This window comes from Etheostoma spectabile, chromosome 7 (assembly GCF_008692095.1).
Source record: "Etheostoma spectabile isolate EspeVRDwgs_2016 chromosome 7, UIUC_Espe_1.0, whole genome shotgun sequence".
Lineage (NCBI taxonomy): Eukaryota > Metazoa > Chordata > Actinopteri > Perciformes > Percidae > Etheostoma > Etheostoma spectabile.
The window spans coordinates 2,212,472-2,234,023 of record NC_045739.1 but is presented as its reverse complement, the minus strand read 5'-3'; the positions used below and the strand labels follow the sequence as shown (position 1 = coordinate 2,234,023).

At 44.2% G+C, this 21,552-nt stretch overlaps 1 protein-coding gene across 2 annotated transcripts in view; it reads left to right on the top strand.

Annotated features, from left to right (window-relative positions):
- The window catches only part of camta1a (calmodulin binding transcription activator 1a), a 288,847-nt gene that overhangs the window by 220,290 nt on the left and 47,005 nt on the right, over positions 1–21,552 (top strand). For both annotated transcript variants that reach the window (XM_032520276.1, XM_032520277.1), the window contains exon 6: positions 5,800–5,871. In XM_032520276.1, the coding sequence (XP_032376167.1) occupies positions 5,800–5,871 (72 nt within the window). The remainder of the gene's footprint in view (positions 1–5,799; positions 5,872–21,552) is intronic.

Sequence of the window (21,552 nt, the reverse complement as noted above, 5' to 3'; positions counted from 1 at the left end):
GTGCCAGCAACATACAGGAGCTGTGCATTTCTCTCTGATTGCAAAATGTAAGAGAGATACTGTATATTATGGGCATTCTGGGCATAGTGCCACACTGCCAGACACTACAGATAATTTGATTCTCTCTGAACGATTGGAAGAAAGCAGAGCATAGTGGCTGACTGTAAAGACAGCAGGTGAAATGCAGAGCATTACAATATCAGTCGAAAATGAGCTCATCCTCCAAACTGGAAGTGGCACTTTTTAGCAGCAAGTCATCTAATCACGTCTGTATAGAGCCAGAAATCGTTGGTTGATCAATAGTCATCATGGATGCTGTCAATGGCCAGAGTAGCTTGAATCTTGCATGGTCCATGAATCTCTATTGAGTACGGATTTTGCGCTCCCTCCACCGATGGAGTTTGATAGTACTGCCTGATTGGCTTCTGCGTGAGCTCTATTTCTGCCGCTGTGCCCTGGGCTGAATCACCTTCCCCAGGCAGACAGACGCAAACGTGCACACATACAGAAGAAGACCCACAGAAAAGGATACATTCCCTCTAATGAAGCAGTGAGCCAGAAGTGACTTTACCTGGTAGATCTCCACGACAACAACTACTGTAGATAATAGTGCAGAGCAAGTCACTCAAGCGAGAGTTGAATCATTTATTTGAGATCCGACTTTAGATTATTCATATCCAGAGTGATAATATATGAGAACAAGTGTTGGCTAAAGAAACACAGGAGGACACATGAGTCATACATAAGTCAGTGGTACAGTAAAACTATCCTTAACAGAGTTGGCTGGATGATAGATGGAAACTGGTAGCTGGACATGGGGAATATCTTTTAAATAAATAAATAAATAAATAAATAGTGCTGTCAGTTAAACGTGTTATTAACGATGTGAATGCTGATAATTGGCTAACACTGGCGGATTTACAGAAATGTTCATTAATGTGCATTGTCCTAATTAAATAAATAATAATAAATAAATGCAAACCCCTTTTAATAGCGTCCATTTTTTTTTCGTGAGATTAATGTTCTTTTAGGCCTAGCAAACTTTGTAGTTTTTTTCACAACAACTAGTAATGTTAGAAAAACTACAACACCACACCCGATCTAGCTAGACCTGAAACACAACAACAGGCATGCCCCACACACTTGTTTGAGCTTGCAAGCCGGCCGAAGTGTAGTAACGCTACGCCTTGAGTGGATGGCGAGCGCGAGACGCCGAAATGGATGCCAATAGGATTCTGAATGGAAAGTTCACTTTTTAAAAGTTGCCAAATGGTTCCATTGACAAGACAAAAGTGATCTGTGTGTTTTTTTCGTTGTGAACTGAGCTATCATCGCAGCACGTCCAGCTGATGTTCTCCCCTTACCCCCCCCCCCCCCTCGTCAAAGTATTTTTTTCACCTTTTTATTGATGGACAGTGTTACATTGTGTGAGAGATTCTTTGCCCTAAGTGAGATTTTTAGTGTGAAATTGAACACTACAGTAGGCAATATGCCAATGTTGTTTTCAATAAAAAACAGTTGCACAAAGCGAGTCGATCCACTTTTCCATGTTGATAAGAGCATTAAAATAAGAAAAAATAATGGGACAAAAAGAATTTAAGGGACATTTAGAATTGATAAAAATGTGCAATTAATAGTTTGCTAACCATGACATTAATGTGATTAATTGCGATTAAATATTTTAATTGTTTGACAGCAGTAATTTTGACCAAATGCATGTTATCCATGCATGCACCATATTCCTGCGTGTGTGTGTGTGTTGACCTAACAGACAAACAAATGTGTGGCTGCCTCCGACAGTAAGACGTTTGCATCATGGCAGGAAAACAGCAAATTGGCAACATAAATAAGGTGCCATGCTCTGATTAGGACTGTCTTCACACATCATTATGGTTTAATGAGAGAGTTGCCCCTCTATCTCAGGCTCACTATAACGGCGTGTCTGCTTGCCAGTTTTGCCACCGCAGACTTTGCATTTTGCTAACCCATCTCTAGCTGTGCCTGACACCTGTCAGCCATGATGGATGAATGTAAGTGAGGTGTCGCCAGGGCAACAGGCAGGCCAGGGGCAGCGGTGGCCTCCAGAGGCAGGACATGTAACCAGTGGTGGCCCTGCCTCTATATCTGAAGGCTTTATTTAGACTGAACTGTTTATCACTGGGCTGTCTGGCCCGCGTGCCCTGTCTGCACTGTGATCCTGCTCCGCTCAGGACCGCCTAAACACCCCGGGAAGGGTGGGGCTCAATAATATCCTCTCATTGAGTTTCATCGCCTTGGCCGCTTGCTTGAGTGACAACACCAAATGAATTTGCTGCATCAGTGTCTGACTTTGGAGGACACACGTCACTGTAACTCTTTTTTTCCTGCTGTCTGCAGTGACAGCACATGAATACATTATGGACATGCTGCTTGTGAATACTCCTATAAACTATTGAGTATTATTGTTTGAATGGGTCTCATTTGTGAATGTGTGTGCATAGTAGGCACTAGGCCTGCACAATTTTTTAGCTTAGAATTGATATTACGATTCTCTGCCAAGATTTGTTTTCTCGCAAAGTGTAATGTTTATTGCACACATGAACCCTGACAAAACAAAACGTATTGGCAGTACCAAACATAGTTTTTTTTGGCACCTATAGCACATTGCACATCACCACAAGCCTGTAAACACAGAGGCCTCAATGAAGAAGGGAGAGCACTGCAACGCTTGGGAGCACTTTGAAACCCATTTTATACAGTCTATGTTTAAAACTCACAGAAGAAAGTAGTGGCGATTGTGATGCAGTCGGCTTGTAAAATTACATGAGAATCAAAGTCATACTTTTTTTTTTAAATCAAAGTTATTTCAATATTAAATCGTTAACAGGGGGACTTGAGATTGCGATTTTCATTAATCATGCGGGCTTACTAGGCACACCTATGTTTTTGTTTCACTGTTTCTGTGTCAGCGTGCAAAAGCTCTTCAAAATTACACACTCGGCAAATGCACTTTTAATGAGAGGATATGTGTGTATGTGTGTATAATTATGGTTTAATTGCTTGCCCTGTGATGTGCTGTCATCTGTCACAGCCCAAAGATAGCAAATAATGGTTCTGCCGCGTCACTTTGTCACCCAGACGCTCAGCATGCAGAGAGCAGCGGAAACACCAGTAACAGATATGCGACTTGAATTACTGATAAGCGCTCGAGTTTGATGAGCTTTGTGTATGTGGGCGTGCTTTTGCTCTCAAAAGTATCTTGGCCAGCCTTTCTATCTTTGTCTATTGTGATTGTCTGTGTATGTGTGCACATGGGTGTGTTCGTGTGTAACAGTATGTGTCTGTGCTTCTTTGAATATTTATGCGTGAAGGGTGTGTCGTTGGGTGTGTGTGCATTTTTGTGTGTATGCATGTGGGTGTGTGTGTGTGTGTTTATGTGTAGGTGGGAGTGTAATTTGTGAGGGTACACAAGCTTACGTGTGTGTGCAAGTGTGTTTGATGCCTACTGTATATCGGTACTGACAGGTGCAACAGTTGTGTTATGCTTTAAGCTGCTTGTTTGTCTGGCACGCTGCTTTGTGTGGTTGAGAAATGGAGTAAACAGAGGGAGAGGAAAGCAGCCTGGGGGCTAATTTATTCACTCCCCAGTCACCCTAGTCACAGAGGCCTGTTGCACTGGCCCACCTGTCAATCCTGAGAAGCATGCCATAGCCTCATCCAACTGCACACAGCCACCACATCCCGCTCTCAGTGGGCCAAGCGCTTGAGGCTAGCGCAGTATTAACCATGATATATCAATAAACTTGCGTAATTAGAATTAACAAGTCAGCAAGTTTATTTAGCACATAAGCAGCATAAAAACAAAATTGCTGTTTTCTTTGAGCAGGGAAAATGGATGCAGAGTTATGGTTGTATCAAAGTCGGTGTTTGAATTTAAAGTCAAATGTTGAATAGACAGAATTGCAGCATTTCTGTTTGTAAGCACATTTTACAAAAATATTGCAACACATGACTGTAGTGAAATGCATAACCAGTTTAATGCCTTTTAAGCCAATGTGCCGTATTGCATCATAACTGCGTAATCCCCGAGAAAAGGAAAAAGTACAGTTTATGACACAAATACTTACAAAACTGCACAGTAGAAATGTGTCAGTTGCTAGCGGTTGTAGCTGACTGTAGTAATGTGATGTTCAATGCACTGTGGGAGTGGAAGGGAAGCGTCTGTCCGTTGCCAGCGTGGAATAATGGATGGCAGAGCTATGGGAGTGGGAGGAGGCATACATCCTATTTCAGACAGCTGTAATGGATGAGAGTACAGCAAAAAAAAAATAAGAACAGGGGGAAGTCTGCATGCTTTTTACTATCTCAAACTCACACACCCAGAGTTCAGTAGTATTGAAATCAGTTCACAATAGATGTGTTTGGAACAATGGAACACCTGGAGAAAGAGTCGAGGCTGTGACTTTTGTTGTTTGTGAATTGGTCAAAGGATCTTTGTATTTGTGAATGTGTTTGACACACAGCCACACACTGTGTGATGTGCTTCTTCTTTTTTAACGATCTACTGTGTCTCTCACCATGTGCCCAGTCTGTGTAGCTGTGCAGTGTTACTGTGGTATAATTAATCAGATGGTTTGATGTCGGCAAATGAGTGTTTATACAGACTTCCTCTGCAGGCCCTGCTCTTTTTAACTAGGTTTTAGTTTAACAAGACGAGCACATAAGACATCTCAAGGCACCTATTTATCACATGGTCCTCAAAGCCATGTAGCCCAACGGTCCCATGTCCCGCCAACCTCCCTCTCTCTCACTCTTCTCTTCCCCTTTCCCTACTTCCTACCCATTCACAGTGCCTGAGGAAACGAGCCTTAACTTATTGAACACACAGTTTCTGAATAACGAAGCTGTGTCATCTAAACAAAGTAGATTGGTAGTAAAGCTCAACCCTCCCAACCTGCGTGTTTGATTTATTCCTGTAATAGCCAAGCTCCCTGTCTTAAGTGCAATAACCCTATCCTATACCTTTCTCAAATATTGTATCGCACAAAATCGCAGCCTATTGCCTAGCTGCTGAGGTTTTGGGGGGAAGAGAGTGCTGTAGACTCGAGCTGTTGATGCTGTAAACAAGCAAAAGCATGCTAGCCATCGCTCTGGGTCACCTGGGAGCCGGTGCCGTGAGTCTCCCTGGAAAGGATCGAGGAGGAGGATAAGTGCTGCCTTGCTCCTGTTCCTCAATGCGCGGTGCTTGGTTGCATTTGCCTCCGCTGCCTGCCATTGAAAAATGTCTCCTGGCCCCTCTGCCAGATACCGAGAGGTGTTATCTGCCCTGCCTAGCTCTTTCTATGGTAACGAGCCCCCAGGCACAGTATTACTGTTTACGATAAGGATATTAATAACACCGTGCTTTAGTTATGTGCCGGGTGCCCCGAGGGATGAAGAAAGGTGGGGGGAGGGGGGGGGGGAGGGGGGGGTTGGGTAAGGAGCACTTAATTCTTTCTGTCAGGGGCTCTCTCCAAGCAGGACAGTGGAAAAGTGGAAGAGAGGAAAGGAAAGGAATGTCACATGGAGATGCTGGGACAGTGCTGAGTGCCCCGTTCACTCTCTCCTTCCAGGTCACAGTCTTTGTTTCCGAGAACAATGGCTTGACCATCTGCCAGCAGGTCCATGTGGGAGTTAGGAAGGAGTGTAGGGATGGAAGAGGTCAAGGGTTTAAAGGTCCCAGCTGTCATGGGCAGCCTATTGTCTGTACTTTACTGTAGTGTAATGTCCTCTCTTTCTGTCCCTCTTTCTCTCTTCCTCTGCTGTCTCGCTTCCTTCCAGTGTCTGTATGGCTGCTACGTCCACTCCTCCATTATCCCCACCTTCCACCGTAGGTGCTACTGGCTGCTCCAGGTAAGAACTCCTCTTCTCCTCTTCTACAGTTCACCCCACTTTAGTTTCACTCTCAAACTCTCCCAGCCTATCCACACGAACATGAACGAGTTGCATGATATCAGTTTCCATTTAACCGAAGCGTTTTCCTTTGACAGCCGGCAGGCAGACATCAACCTCTCGCCCCGCCACCTCCCTTACTCTCTTCTCTTTTCTCTCCCTAGCCTCCATTTCCCTTATCTTTCCCAGTCATTCACTTTTCTGATGGCATTGCCCATACACACCGTCCAGCACAAGGGCGGTATCTCAGCCTGCTAAAAGCTTTGCCATCTCCCCTGTCTAACAGCTGCAGTGATGGGCAGTAAAAGCATGATGGAAGACGTTCCCTTACAGTATAGTGTGCTTACAGTGGCTCGTCAAGTCCACAGGCTGAGAGTGGTTGTAAATAGTAGTCCTTTGATCACCTCACCAATACATCTCATCATTTTCATTTAGCATGGCAGCCATTATTGTTGGAAGGTGCCTGATACGTACAACCATTCACACACACAATTTTAAGGGAGCATAAAGCGCACACGCAGAGAATGGGGGTGTGCAGAGCTGCTGCTTTTTGTGTCTACCTATGTGTCTATCTGTCCATCTAGTTTATAGTTTTACACCTTACATATATTGTAGTATAAAACATATTGAGCAAAAAAAGCATCTTTGGGATAGACACACTTTGGCTACTATGACGCCAGTTCAATTTCTCTGCATGAAGTTCTATTTTCTAAAGACAGGAATTGTCGAGTCACAACATCCCTGCTGTCCTGTATAGACCCAGAAGACACATTCATTTGTAGTCTAACCAACCCCCGCTTAACAATGTCTGTTAGTAAAAGAGGAGGATAGCAGACCGGCTGGGAAAAAAGACAAAAGGGAAAAACTGGCCTCAACGATGCTTAAATAGTAATCAAAATAATTAGTGTTCTCACAGCAAACAAAAGCTTCCAAACAACAACAGTTTATTTCTCGCTCACTCTGTGTGTTGGCGCTGTGTGTGTCACAGGCAGTAATAACAGCCCTAGCAGACAAAAAGCCTGTCTCTTACTTTCTCTTCTGAGTTCAATCAGCAAAGCCACTCAGGTTGTTTTCACTTAAATATATTTTCCAAATGATTAGAGGTAGAGTGTATCATTAAAAAGTATGTAATGAAAGCAAGAAAAACAGTGAAAAAAGGATAAATGGAATAAATTATTCTGATTCTGAAAATAACACAAGACAAAGTGGTATATGTTTAGACTTTGGGGAATGATCAGAGGAAGCTATTGTATTGTTGCTGCTTAGTATCTTTAATCTGCTTCCATTTGCAAACTGTCAGGGAAATCTTCTGTTGATTTTTTAGGAGTCATTTTGTTGTGGTATTAGGAGCTCCCTTAAAGAATAGGTTCATGTTTCAAGTCTTGTTTTCTGCCAGTTTCAACATACACACTTAAACAGTCATCAAACTTGGAGTAGTTCACTGACTCAACTTTTCTGTCCTGTTACCGCAGAAGTTTAGCTAAGAACAACTGGGTTAGTGAATCCTTGGCCCCCACCTCTCCTTCTCTCACACTGCACAGGAGCTCTCCTGGCATGACTCACCGGCCCCTGGTGTGCATCTAACACATCCACTCATTCAACGAAAAAAAGACCTTCTGCTGCGCAACAAAATACATCTATTTACAACAAGTATTTTCTTTTACTCCGAGCATTCCTGGAATCACAGATTTAAATCTCTTTTACGGCAGTTTATTACAGGCCATCTGTGCTGACAGGAAACCACAATCACAATGACAGCAGAGGTAAAAGATTAGACCACTTCAGTCCATATCTCTGCATATGCAGATAGACCTTCAGCACCTGTCTCTTCAAACCACTTTCAGTCAGATAACTGACAGCCAGCCCTGGTTACAACAGTCTCTGTCTGTCTCTCTCTTTCTCTTTCCACCTTTCTCCAGTCTCTGAACCCTCTTCCTCTGACCCCCTGTGTACCGTTTGCTGTGTCCATATGAGATTTGCAGGCAGTAGTCTGTCAACAGCAGAACAGCAAGGAGACTGGAGCTCCAAGAGCGCCAACAGGGAAAGGTCACCAGTGAGTGAAAAATGTAAATATTCAGCCATCCAGTGGCCACAGTCACGGAGAGACAGGGATGAAAATAACTCCTATTACACAGCACCGACAGGAAGGGAACACAGAGGACAGAGAGGGTAGAGGCAGACTATGACTGAGAGAAAGCAAGTGAGATGGACACAACTTTTTAAAAGTTAGGCTATAAAAAACACTGAAGGGAGAGCTGGAGAGACAGAGAGATAGATTTACAGATTTTAAGCCACAAAAAAAACTACAGCAGAATAAAAAGGGGACAGTGTGTATATGTGTGTATTTTTCATTGCGTGTGTGCAAGAAGGCAAGAAAGACAGATAGAGGGAGGTTGGTAAAAGGTTTTTTAGGGAGGGGGGTTTAGCCTGTGGGTGTGTGCCTCTTTATCCACTCTTTATCCACTCTTTATTGAGTCAAAGCCTGTGTAATGAGACAGGGGACAGGAATGAAGACCTGCAAGGGGGGGTCCTCTTACACTCCATTTGTTTTCTTTTGTTCTTTTCACCTCTCACTCTCAATCTGCTCATCCCCACCACACTACCTCCACCTCTCTATGGCATTAGACCACTTTAAAATGTCTGGCCCATAACCGCAAATGGCTGAGACTGAAGAAAAGTACCGCTGCAGTTATCTGGGGTTGCAAACAATGAATCCAAATTGCTGTTGTGACAAAATAGCTGCTCAGAAGCAAGAACAAGTTATTTTCATTGGATTTGGTAAAAAAGTCCCAAAGTGATCATAAACATCATAACAGTACCATAACAGTATATGTAGTCTTTACATGTTGTCAGTTACAGTTGGAGTATGCATGAACAGATACTTAAAGAAATACATCTAGAGTTAAGTTCGACGCGGCCTTTCCATCCTCAAGCTGTCATGACACACACACACTCACAGACAGACACACACTCATTGACACTGAGGATCTCTCCTATCCTGGTAGCACTGATTGATTCCATTGCTCCGTGTCCCCTTCTCTTGTTTAGTGCTAATCGAATGTAATTCCCTGCCTGTGCCTCTCCATCAAATCAGACAGTGGAGTTTGTGATGGTCGACGGGGGCACAGAGGTGCGGATAATTATGAAATTAATACGGAGGGGGTCCGAGGGGAAACTTCATTTGTCCTTCTGCCTGCCATGAACACAGAAAGGGGTCAATTGCCTTTCCTCCTTTTCCTGCTTTAAAGAGGGAGAGGGATGAAATAATGAAATGACTAGTAAGGCAGGAGGGAATGCTGACGACCTTGTTTCTTCACAGCTATCACTTTCTCCCTCACCTTCCCCAGCTTAGGCCACTGTGCTCTAGTGTCTGCCTCACATGAATACATTATTAATATCAGCATTCACTGTAGTTACATTTTCTTATTACATTAGTCCTTCAGAGTATAATGACTTTGTAACCACTTGAATTAGTGTTATGTTGGAAAATGACTTGTCACTCTTGTCCCTGTGATCATTCCAGCACTATTAGACAGTATTTCAGCTATTTTAATTCATGGAATAATTCAAAGGTTACTTAATTGGACAGGCAGAGTGATAACTATGATTTAGAGAACCTTGAGCAGTGTAGATGCTGTGGTGCTGTCCGTGGTGCTGAAACATACTTCTAACCTTTCTAACTGTTCACCACGTGTCTTTTCTTTTTCTCTTTTGCTAATTTATCATCAAAACAAACACCAAAGAAAACACAACCCTTTTGAAGACCTATGCTATTCACCTCTCATAATAAGCTCACCAACCTCCAAAGAGCAATACACCTGGCCAATGCTGTCAGCAGATCATGTGCAGGGCCTGACACATGTGCTCATCATGCCTCACACCACCACATCACCAGTCAGGCCAGAGGCCGTTCTCACGCTCTAACTAATTGAATGGGAAAAGTTGAGTTGCTCTTTTGCTGCAGTGATCCGTCATAGGTAGGTGTGCAAGCAGGATATAGTAGCTACAGACTCAGAGCCACATGCCCGCAGGCTAAAGACAGACAGATGGATTCTTTATATCTACCAGAGTCCTCTATTCATTCGGATCAGTTTAGTTGCCTCTGTGTTGAGCACTGGGAGACAGCTACCGGATTCACAGCGGCTCAGGTGATGTGTGATGACGGAGCAGAGCTGTCAGGTCCAGATTCACCATCAGATACGTCCAGCCAATGCAAGGCTACATAATGAATATTTCACTGAGATAAATCATGGATGAGCCTGGGCACCGTTCTGTTGATTTCACTGAGAGGGTAGAAAGGCAGGAGAACCTGGCGAGGTTTTGACTGGCTGTCTACAACCTCAGGGCAAATGGAGGCAGTAGAAATATAATTGCCTTTAGCTATGCAGGCTGTTGTTTGTATCAAGTGGAAATTCACCTCCCCAGAGTATGAGATCAGATATATAGCATATGAATTTGACTCCATCACCTGACATTACTGTTCAGCTTAAAACCTTAACCCTGGACAGGAAGGAGAATGGTGGCAGTGCATGCAGTGTGAGTGTTTGTCTGTATACCTGTTAACGTGTACTGTGCACAGTCTTTTCTGTATAAATATGTGTGTGTATGTGTCTGTGTGTGTGTCAGGCTTTCACGTTCTGTTTCTGCGCTATGGTCGGAGACCATGATGCTCTCAGCAGCATGCTGCTGCTGGCAGGCCCCCACTCTATCTGCCATGAGGAGAACAGCTGCTTCCCGAGCATGTTGGGGTGTGAGCCATGTCCCCGTGGCTCCCCTCATCTCCTTTGCTTCTCCTCCTTCTTGTGTGCAGTCACACAGAAACCGTGCATCTGACATCAACCGTCTCCATCCTCGCTACTTAAAAACAATCAAATGAGTCTCTTTCTCTGCTTTCACTTTTCTTCTATTCCTCCAAGCACCTCTGCTACCCTGTGTTTCCACTCAGAGAGGGAATAGAATCAGTTCTAAGTTAGTCCCTGCTCAAAACAGTGTCACTGAGGCTTCGGACCTCTAAACAAATTGAAGGTTACTCTGGTGCTTAATTAATGGCCCCTGCTGGAGAACTCTCTGCCCGTATGAAGAAAGTGAGGGAGAGAAGTTGAGCTAAACCCCAGAGGCACACATACACTCCTCTCCTCCTGGCCGACTGATCTGTTTCTCAGCGCCCGCGACCTTTTCTCTAGGCCCGTCGCCTAGCCCGCACGCATGGCCAATTATCACAAATCCCCCGCTGCATTTGTCTTGCCATTTTCACTCTGCGGCCAAAGAGGCGCGCATGGCCATAGACTCATGCAGCCCCCTAACCAACAGAGGCCCACAACAGGTATATGGTGCTTAAATAATTCAGTTATCCTGAAAGGTTAAGGCTCTGCCAGTAAAGCGAATTGACATTCATCCTGCCCCACTTTCAGAAGGAGCAGCCATCGACATGTTTACATTTTGTGACTTCCTAGATTGTTATTGACACCATTATTTTACATGTTATTCTACTATTCCTCTGGCTAGCTCAAAAGAGCAATACGAACTGACTTACTACCCAGAGCAGGAATCAAATTTCCAAGTCCTTTGCCAATAATGCAAGCATTGAGATTAAAATAGCTCTTGCACTGTAAGCTTGTCGAAGAGTATTGCGACAGACCTCGATCCTGAATTGATGTTACCCTGTGTGGTGTACTCGATAGGTTTCTCTCCAAAAATATTTTGCTGCCTCTCCCATAAACAGTAATAGAGTCCATGTGCATCTGTCACCAGCAAGGCTTATTTGTGTTTATGCCTTGCCTGTGTGTGTTTGAACACAGAGGATATCAATGGCTCCACACTGAGTCTGTTCTGTGCTGTTCCAATCTCTTTGTCTCCACTCATGTCAAGCCACAGACCTGCCCGTGTCACTATGCAGGCTTGGGCGTGATGACACAAATGTGCACGCATCTCACAGCTTCCCGGAGAACACTGGTCACAGCTAATGACCAGAACTGTCCGATTTGTCCTGCCCTGATTACTCCTCTGAGCCCCAATTAGCTGTGGATGAGAGCTGACATCCCGACACAATCACTTGGATGTGTCATAGAGGGAAAGGTGAGACAGGGAAGGAAGGGGTAGAGGTAAGAGGGACGACAGTTAATGTGTGTGCTAAAGGCTGAGGAGAAGAGCAAAGGGGAGTCTGTATGAAAGCCGGAGTAATATAGTCGTTCACTCTGCATTCAGTCAGATATCGATCTCAATTCCCACCAGCTACCCCTCATCAACATACAGACCAACAGCTCTGATTGCAATTTCTATAATTGCCAATTTTTGTTGTGGGTTTTCATTGAGGGTGTTGGCAGCATCTGGTCTGAAACAGGCTGATTTCTCTGTGGGTTAAGGGATGAAGAGACTAAAGACTGTTTGTGAAAAAAGATATACGATTAAAAAAATAAGGTATTGGGCCAAAGTGGTTGAATCAATTTATTAGATGAAGTGAATAGTAAAGGTCTGGGAGCCTCAAAGGGAATTTTATTATGGATGAAAACAATGCCATTTGTTTTCCTAATTGTCAATAAAAATCTCTGTTATGAAGATTGTTTTCATCTATGTCTTCACCCTATGTCCCCTTCTTTTTTTTTTTCTCTGCCTTTTGTTCTGGCCTAACCCCCACCCCCATCCGTTCGCTCTATCTGTCTTTATTTCTCTCTGCCACTGAGTCTCCCCAGGATTGCTGAGCTTTCTCCCCTCTGCAAGTTTTGAGAGAAAATCTTTTTTTTTGTAGCTTGCTCTCATTCTCTCTCAGTAGGGGGCAGTGGAAAAGTAACTACAAGGGCACATAAAGCCTTCAGAGTCAAACCAGACTTCTTTTAGTCTTTTTTGATCTGGATAGATGACATATTGAACACACATGCGCACACACCCTTCAGTGGGATATCTCTGCTCCTATCTCTGTCTGCTCCCCCACCTCAAAACCTCACCCACGCAGACCTGAGGAGACACAGAGATTGAGAGGAGGAGAAAGAGAAAGCATAATGTAGAAGGGTAGCAGAGGAGGAATGGCAGCAGGGAAGGAAACAAAAGGTGGGAGGGGTGGAGGTGCTTTGAGAATGGGGGATTAGAGTTAGAAGATGATATCATTTGGTAGAGATGAGCAGGAGCAAACGAGCAATGCAAATCACTCGACATTAACGAGCTAACTCGTAAATTACTGTAGCCGAGTGTATGCTTGGAGCTGGATCTGGATAGGGCTGGGTAGTGCAAGGGAGGCATAACGCTTGTCTTAATATTATTTACTGCCCGTCCCAGTTTATATATTGGTTGTCTCTCATAGCCCAATATTCGCCTCCTGTGGCAGCGTCAGAGGATGTTTCCTTACAAATAGTGGGAGGTGTTCGTCAGCCTGAGTGCCCCCTGTGTGGCCCATCCTAACCATCATGCGGTCTGCAAAGCATAGATTCCCCTCCTCTTGTACCCCGACAGTGTAAAGCTCAACGAAAAATAAAAAAATTGACTTCCCCTGTCAAGTTATTCCCTCAGATAATTTAGATTTAACAGGCTCTTCCTCATCTCCCTGTAGTGTTTACAATATTTACCTCATAATGCAGAAGCGGAAGCAAAGCAGGAATAGAGAGTTATTTAATTATATTAAAATGAAATGTGAGTTTTCTTGTTTTTCTTGGGTGTGTTAAAATTCCTTAAACCACTTAGACGTATCCAGCAGAGATTCCAGCACTTCAGTTGAAATTAACGTGTGTATAAACCTGCATGTTTCAGACTGTTCTCCAGGGAAGTCAGCCCAAGAGAGGTGGAGGGGGGGAGTCAGGGTTATGGCAGAGAGTTGGAGTTTCTCTAATTTTGTGCTCTTAGGGGGTGAGGGAGGGTAGGGTAAGATGGGGAAATATACATTTCTATTTTAGCCAGGAGCACAGCAGCAGGAGAACGACTTTCATTGGCTGCAGTCTAAATATTACATGACTTCCTGATGGCAGTGTGCTGTCTGAGGCACGGTCTGGCCTGGTATTAACCTGTCCGGATAAATCAGCGGTTAACCCAACTCTGTTCCTCTATCCAAAGTACCGTTTCTTCACTGTTTCAATTTTTCTGTGACCCTCCGGCTTCTCCTATTTCTTATGCACCATTTCTGCCTCTGGAGTTCTGTCTATGGTGCAACCCACTTTGTGTGTGTACAGTGTATGTGTATATGTGGAGTTACACTGCCAAGGCCCCTAACGTCATACGCAGCCTGGCAGGTGACAAATAGTTTTTTAATTGCTTGCACCAGGAAAATCATTAGTCTCTTCCCTTTCCTTGGTGGGACCAGGCAGGACGTGTGTGCAATAATAATAGCCTCAGTCTCGTTTCCCGCTTCCCGCCTGCTATTTTTAGAAGAGGTATTTTAAGGTGTGTGTGTGTGTGTCTGTGCTTGTGTCTGTGTTTGGTTTGTGTCTGTGCCTGTGTGTAGTCCACAGTAAAGGTGGGCTAAATGGTACAGGGGTGTTTTTCGTGCTTGTGACAGAGGAGGGAGTGTGTTTGTCAACCCTTTTTCTGCCTCGTGAGAGTTTTTCTATTGCTGTTGCTATTCCCCAGCCCCAGGAGCATGCTGTGTGTGTGTGTGTGTGTGTGTGTGTGTGTGTGTGTGTGTGGTGTGTGTGTGTGTGTGTGTGTGTGTGATGTGTGGTGTGTGTGTGTGTGTGTGTGTGTGTGTGTGTGTGGCAGGCTCTGGCAGGCTCTGGCCTAGGCCATTGTGCTGTTGTGCATTACTGTAGCAATCCACCGACACAGCGGCCAGCCAGATGAAGCCGTCCAGTTTATGGAGCAACCTGCAAACTCCAGCTGCTTTTGGTTGGGATTGTGCTTTGTGGTGAGATATAGTATTGATTTTCTCTCCTTGGTGCCCTTGCCATCCCTGCGTAGATATGCACCAGTGCTCAGCATCCATTCACTGAAAGAGGGGGGAGAAAGCAGAGGATGATGTTTATGTGACGATACTGACCCCCTTCGTTCACATGGAAAAGGCGTGGACCGTGAGGCGGCTAGACAGCAGAGGGGAATTGAGTTTGCGAGGCTCAGATTTTAAGATGAAACCTGAATTTGATTTTTGTGTTATACAAGCATCTGTTATTATAAATCTGGGCAACTGAGGGTGTTTGTGTGTCTGCATTCTTGTATGGGCCTATTATGTGTGTGTGTGTGTGTGTGTGTGTGTGTGTGTGTGTGTGTGTGTGTGTGGTGTGTGTGTGTGTGTGTGTGTGTGTTAGCAAGCAACTTGGATATGTGTGTCGTTGATGTCTGCCTGCATTTTTTTTCCTTTGGTTTGAGTCCCAGTGGGAAGCCATGTACAGCCCTGTTCCAAAGACATTCAGCTCCAACTCTACCTCCACTCCGTGCCCTCCTCCCACCCCCACCCCCCTCCCGACTCCTTTCTTTAACAACATGGTAAAATCAAATACTTGCTCAGTCATAATTTGAAACATTCTTGTGGAACCCCAGCTGTACTGCAGCAGTGAATGTAAGGCCTCGTTACACAAAGTATTTCATACATAAATGAAATAAGTTAAAGTGATATCAAGAATGATATGAAAAATATAGTAGTGTGTGACCTTTCTGTGAATTTTAAGTCTGGCGCCTATATAATGTTTAAGCAATAAAAACTGAATTGGACCTGTAGACTGTCAATGACAATAACTAGGTGTGCAGTATATCAAACACCAGTAACACCACACGCACACACACACACACACACACACACACACACACACACACACACACACACACACACAATTCTCCAAACCATTTAAACTTTGTGGTAAGTGTTATAGATAAAGAAACACACTCTTCAGTCCCTTTTCACTTTTCCTACCCAAGCCCCTCAACGTGTAAAATGTATGATTTGTAATGACTAATACTAGAGCTGACTTAACAACTAAATGTGTGTCCTGTAGATGAGTTGATAACAATACTATACATCTTCATGTGTGAGGCTGTCAGCTTCTAACATGTTTGCTTTATCAGGTTTGGTTAGCAACTGATGATTACCCCTAGAAAGATTGCATAATGATTTCAATGTTTCAAATTTATTGGAAATAAAAATATTAATAATGTACTGCTTGGTTTCTAAGCATGGCCTGAACAAGTATGTATTTGATATATTTTGCAGCTTCTACCAATAACTAATCAAAGTGACAGAGACCATAAAGAGATGACAAAAATGTCTCTCGTATTACAGTTCATCACAAAGAGTTGTATGGTGGCCCACATCAGAAGTGTGTGTGTGTGTGTGTGTGTGTGTGTGTGTCTGGGTGTGTGCGTGTGCATGCATGTTTTATCCAAGCCAAGCAGTCCTACCCTGGCAGTGCTGAGACTGGGGAGACCCAGTCTCTTTCCAGATTCATCTCTCCAGCTTTGTTTGACTAAGTAGTGCCATGGTGTTGGTGTTGGAGAGGGCTGGAGTGGCAACAGCAGCAGCAGCAGCAGTACAGCGTATGCGTGGGTTGCCTGAGCCAGTGGGGCTTGGCACAGAGAGGCAGCATATGTTCAGGGCCAGCTTCCTTCCTTCTCTCCCATCTTTCTCTCCCTCTTGTCTCGCTTCCTCTCTCGCTAGCTCACTTTTGATAACCCTCATCTTTTCCTCCCCCTTATCCCCCCCCCCCTGTTTCCTTTCCACTTCTTTTGGCTTTGCGTATCCTGCCATCACCTGTGGGAGACAGCATTGTATAGAGATCAAAGGGCAGTTGGGTTCCCAGGGTCCCCCAAGGACAGCCCACCATGTCTCACTAATGCCACATCCCCATCTTCTAACAGAGACACACACATACACTCTTCTTTGTCATTTTGTCATTTGGCATGTGATCAGAGAATAGTAGCAGCAGGTAATACGTTGTGGCTGTGAGGGGGCTCTCTGTTTCATTTTGTATGCCTTTTCAAGGTTTGGTCACCAGCACCTTGGCCTCTCTGTGCCCTACATAAACTCTGGCTGTACCAAGCACATCAGAACCAACTATTTCTGAATACTACTGATTAACTGTAAGATATGGACCACCATCCTGTTGCCTAGCAAAGGGTTAACTGTATCCCAGATAGCCCCAACCAGCTGTTTCAGCCTTTCACACCTTCTCTCCTGCTGCCTGCTCTCCTCCCTGCCTCTTGGACCAGTAAATGAACACTCATTTGCAAGTTAGATAAATCCTTTGAATGTATTATTGATGCAAACAAATTAGCCTGTAGGCCCCAGACAATACCTAATGGAGCCTTGGCTTCTGGGTGAGGTAGTTTCCAGCGAGGGCACTGTCGGTGTTCCAGGATGGATGCCTGCTCTTCTGCCCCGTAATTATTTCTCCTACAAATTATTCAGCTGTTCTGATGCCGTTTGGGGTTTAAAGCAGTGCTACTTATTGCTGCCTATATGATTCCGGGCCTCAACCCAGCCACATTCATTAGTTTATTAAAGAAAGAAAAAAAGACACAAGCAATTAGATAACTGGGATAAAGCCACCAAAATGAGGGGATGTGTTATTATTCAAGTTTATGCATGCTGCTCATAATTCACTGGGGTTTATGTTGGTGTTGCTTTTTCAAGGATATTCTCTTATCTTGTTGTACACAGACACATGCACACATTTTAACAGCCTTGTATAAGCCTGTTCGCGTATTTACAGACACTCAAACTGACTCCCTTTTACAAATATGCAGAGAAACACAGAATGTGTGTGGCTTACACACACCAAGGTGTGGACACATGTGAACACAAACACTAACACGTGTATACACACACACAGGAACACACAAGTACACATGATTTATGCTAGTTGGCAAAAGCATGGCCGAGGCTGAGGTTGTAAAACCATGAGAAGAAAAAGTGAGAGAGGAGATGAGAGACAGAGAGGACTACCGTACTGTCCTCAGTGATTAGGACAGGGTATTGATCAGAGGAGGGAGGGGAAGGCAGGCTGAGAGGGGGAGGGAAAGAACAGGCCCCAGGGCTCAGGCCCCAACTCTCTGGCGGCCTCTGCTCTGTTCCTCTCCTGCAAGCTGGCCAGGGCCGTCGGGAGATACATCAAAGGATCTCATCCTCCCATTCGTCCCATACGCATACACACAAATACACATATTAATGCATGCGCCATCATTCCTCTAGCCTTTGAAAAATGATCTATTTGATGACATCATTTCCCCTTTTGTTCCACTGTTAGACATCATAAATCAAAGCTGATATGTTATCGCCAGGGTGTTAAAAAGAGCCACAGCCTCCTACTCTCCCACGAAGTCCTATTTTCACGGTGTGCTTGGGCTAGTAATTAACAAGTGTCACTTTTGTTCACATAAAAAACTTGATATATATATATATATATATATATATATTATATATATATATATATATATATATATATAGTACTTTCCCCAACTGTATATAGTCAAACTTATAGAATTTAGATCTTGGCTGACAAATTGCCTGAATGAGCATCTAGATGCATTTAGATGTGCGTCCAGCCTTCCAAACAGAACAAGGATAGTGTCAGAAGTCATGAGTTGTCTCAAGCATGGCAGCAATCAGGCAAACAGATCAAATACAGTCACACGCTTACACATGCACACACACATACACGCACACACACACACACACACACACACACACACACATGGCATCAATCAGCTCGTCATGATGGTGTGTCCATGTTCTCTCCCCAGTTTACAGTGTGTGTGTGTAGAGTTATTACTCTGTGCAGGGCCAGATCTGTGTTAATGCATTTTCTTCTCTTACTATCTTTTGTTTTCCCCCCTTTGCCTGCTTTTCAGCTGACTCTGGGCTTTGGCAATCTTATTTGCCTTTCAATCCCGATCAATCTCCGTCTTATCTACTGCTCCTGAGTCATAAACATTTCATAGGCTCAACCTTGACACTGACAGGCATGAGGTTTTGTGTAAAGGGTCTATGGAGGCTAATAGATGCTGGACTCCACTCAGTCCGAAGAGAGTGTTAGAAATATCTCACTGTCGAAAATCTGCCACACACGAACATACACAACGAACCCCCATCCTGGACAGCTGTCGCACCGTCTAAGCCACAGACGCAGACAGTGGTGCATGTGTTTTGTGTGTGTGTGTCTGTGTGTATTTAAACTCACATGCACATATTTAAAGTATGTGTCTGGTTTTGTCTGTGTGTATGTGTGTGATGTATTATTCATAAGAACAAGCATTCATCTCAGTGAGACACCTCAAACAATTTGGAGACGTGGTGTGCTTAACGGCTTAATGTAGTTGCTGCAATTTGGCTCTCCTCTGGCTGATTAACACCGGCACTCCAGTCCTCACTGTGCTTTGCCTCACGACGGATTATGTGTTATAAGAAACATGGCTTCCAAGGGAGTTGATGAATATTTCCACAAATGTACCTGTCATTTTCTGATTCAAACATCTTTCAGAATATGCAGTCCTATTCAATTTCTGTCTTGCTATTTAGTCACTATCGGAGGGAGCTAAAAAGAGGTGAACACCAAGCGCTTCCTAGGCCGAATGCCCTTGGATATCTTTGTAAAAAAAACTGCCCCACTGTGTTTATGTGTTTTCAACAGAGGATACAGACTTCCTTTGTCTCATTTTCACTGGTCTCGACTCTCTTTTTTTGTCCCGACCTACATTTTTGAAAAACAGCAGGTCAAACTTTTACTGTGTGTGTATATGTGAGTGCTGCCAACAGTAGAGCAGTCAGCAAAGTGCCACCTCAGCACCTGTGCTTTAATGATTAATACCATATTGATGGTCTCAATTAATTTCCTATTACACCACCAGAAGGCTGTGGTCGCTCTGTCTCTGTCATGGCCCTGCGCTTGTTTTGGGAAGCCTCTTTGTGGCAGCTGCTGGATGGAGATAGTATGCTTCTCACTACCTCTCACTCACACACACAAACACACACACACACACACATACACTTTTACATGCAGATGTGCCAAACATGCATACACACTAGTATCTTATGGAAACACAGACGCACAGTATTACACGCTGCTTTGCTCCTCGCATTTCACACACTTGCACACAGATAAACAAATAAAATGAAACTGTCTTTTTGTTGAATCATTTTTAAGGAGTACTTAATGTGTTTTTGTTACAGTGTTCTGCAATGATCAAAAAACTCTTTAGAGCCCCAGAGATTTAACTATGCCTCTTTGTACAGTGCTCTGCAGCAATTTACAAACACTCACCTGACTGTGTGACTTTGGTATAGCACAACCCCCTGTGTTTTGCATTTGAACTTGGTGATATGCAGCACTGCATTTTAGGCCCCTTTCTAAAGCTTATGCTTTGGTTCTTGCATAATCCCCTCCCCTGCAGCGCTGCTACATATTTGGAACAGTGTGTAAGATACTCATTTATTCCCATGATGATCTCTCTCTGAGCTGTGATTTGAAAACACATTCCCATGACCTTAACTGTCTGTGGACCTGCTCCATGGATCAACTCACAGTCAACACTGCCCCTGTAGAGAGGCTGGGGAAATGCTTGAGTTTGTCGATCAGATTGGCAGACTTCTGATGGCCGCCCTTTCTCTTTCTCTCTTCATTACCTTTTCATATCCCATTCACGACTTCTTATCTCTGACCACTCCGTACTTCACCCGATAAACTCCTCTATCTCTCTCTAATATGTCCTGTTAATCTCAGACTCATTCTTTCTTTCTATCTCACACAAAACCACACATGCACACACACACTGTCTTTATTTTGTCATTTTTCATGTGGACCCAATACACACCATTGGTTGCTAGAAAACCATTTGAGCATTTTTTTCCCAGGGGCAGACATTTGATTACCCATTTGTATAGTGTGTATGTGTGTGTGTGTGTGTGTTTGTGTGTGTGTGTGTGTGTGTGTGTGTGTGTGTGTGTGTGTGTGTGTGTGTGTGTGTGGTGTGTGTGTGTGTGTGTGTGTGTGTGTAGAGGCCAGTATGTGTCTCCAGAGAGAGGTCTTGCCAAGCTGAGCTCTGGGGCTGCTCTAGTATCCAGCCCAGTAATAATAATGAGCCCCTCACCATGCTTGACAGAGCACACAGGCTCAGCAGTCCTGTGGCCATTGCTGTTGTCATTGTATGTAAGTCTCTTGATGCACGTGCAGTGTGAGTACATTTCTACATGTATGAACATTTATGCTCTACTAGTTTGTCCTTGGCTGGGTCTGGTTTCTGTTACAACCTCAACAGTTGTTTTTGTTGATGTTGACAACTGGTGTTATCTATTGTTGTTCAGTGGGCCATTGCAGAAGCAGATAGTGGTCAGGTTGGACTGTCTTGCTGCTGGACACACATCAGTCCTCCCTGTGACTCCCTGTTTAGAAATGCACCAGCACATCTCCCCTCTGCTGCTCCTTTGAAGTCCTGATTCGCTCACAGACACGGGCAGAGGCACATAAATAGCACGCCTTGTCGACTGGCACGGGGAGAAAGACGACGCACACAAACAAATCAGACGCTGCGCTGATATGAAAGAGAGCGAGAGCAGAAGACAGGGAGAAGGGAGAGATGGCATTAGCTGTGTTTTCCTCCTCCAAATGAATTGCACTATGCCCTCAGAGGAAGAAATGGAAATGAGAGAGTGGAACAGACTTAGAAAGAGTCAGAGGTTGAGAGGTTATTTTGAGGCAGAAACAAAAGAAAAAACTATAAAGAGAGAGCACATGGTTAAAT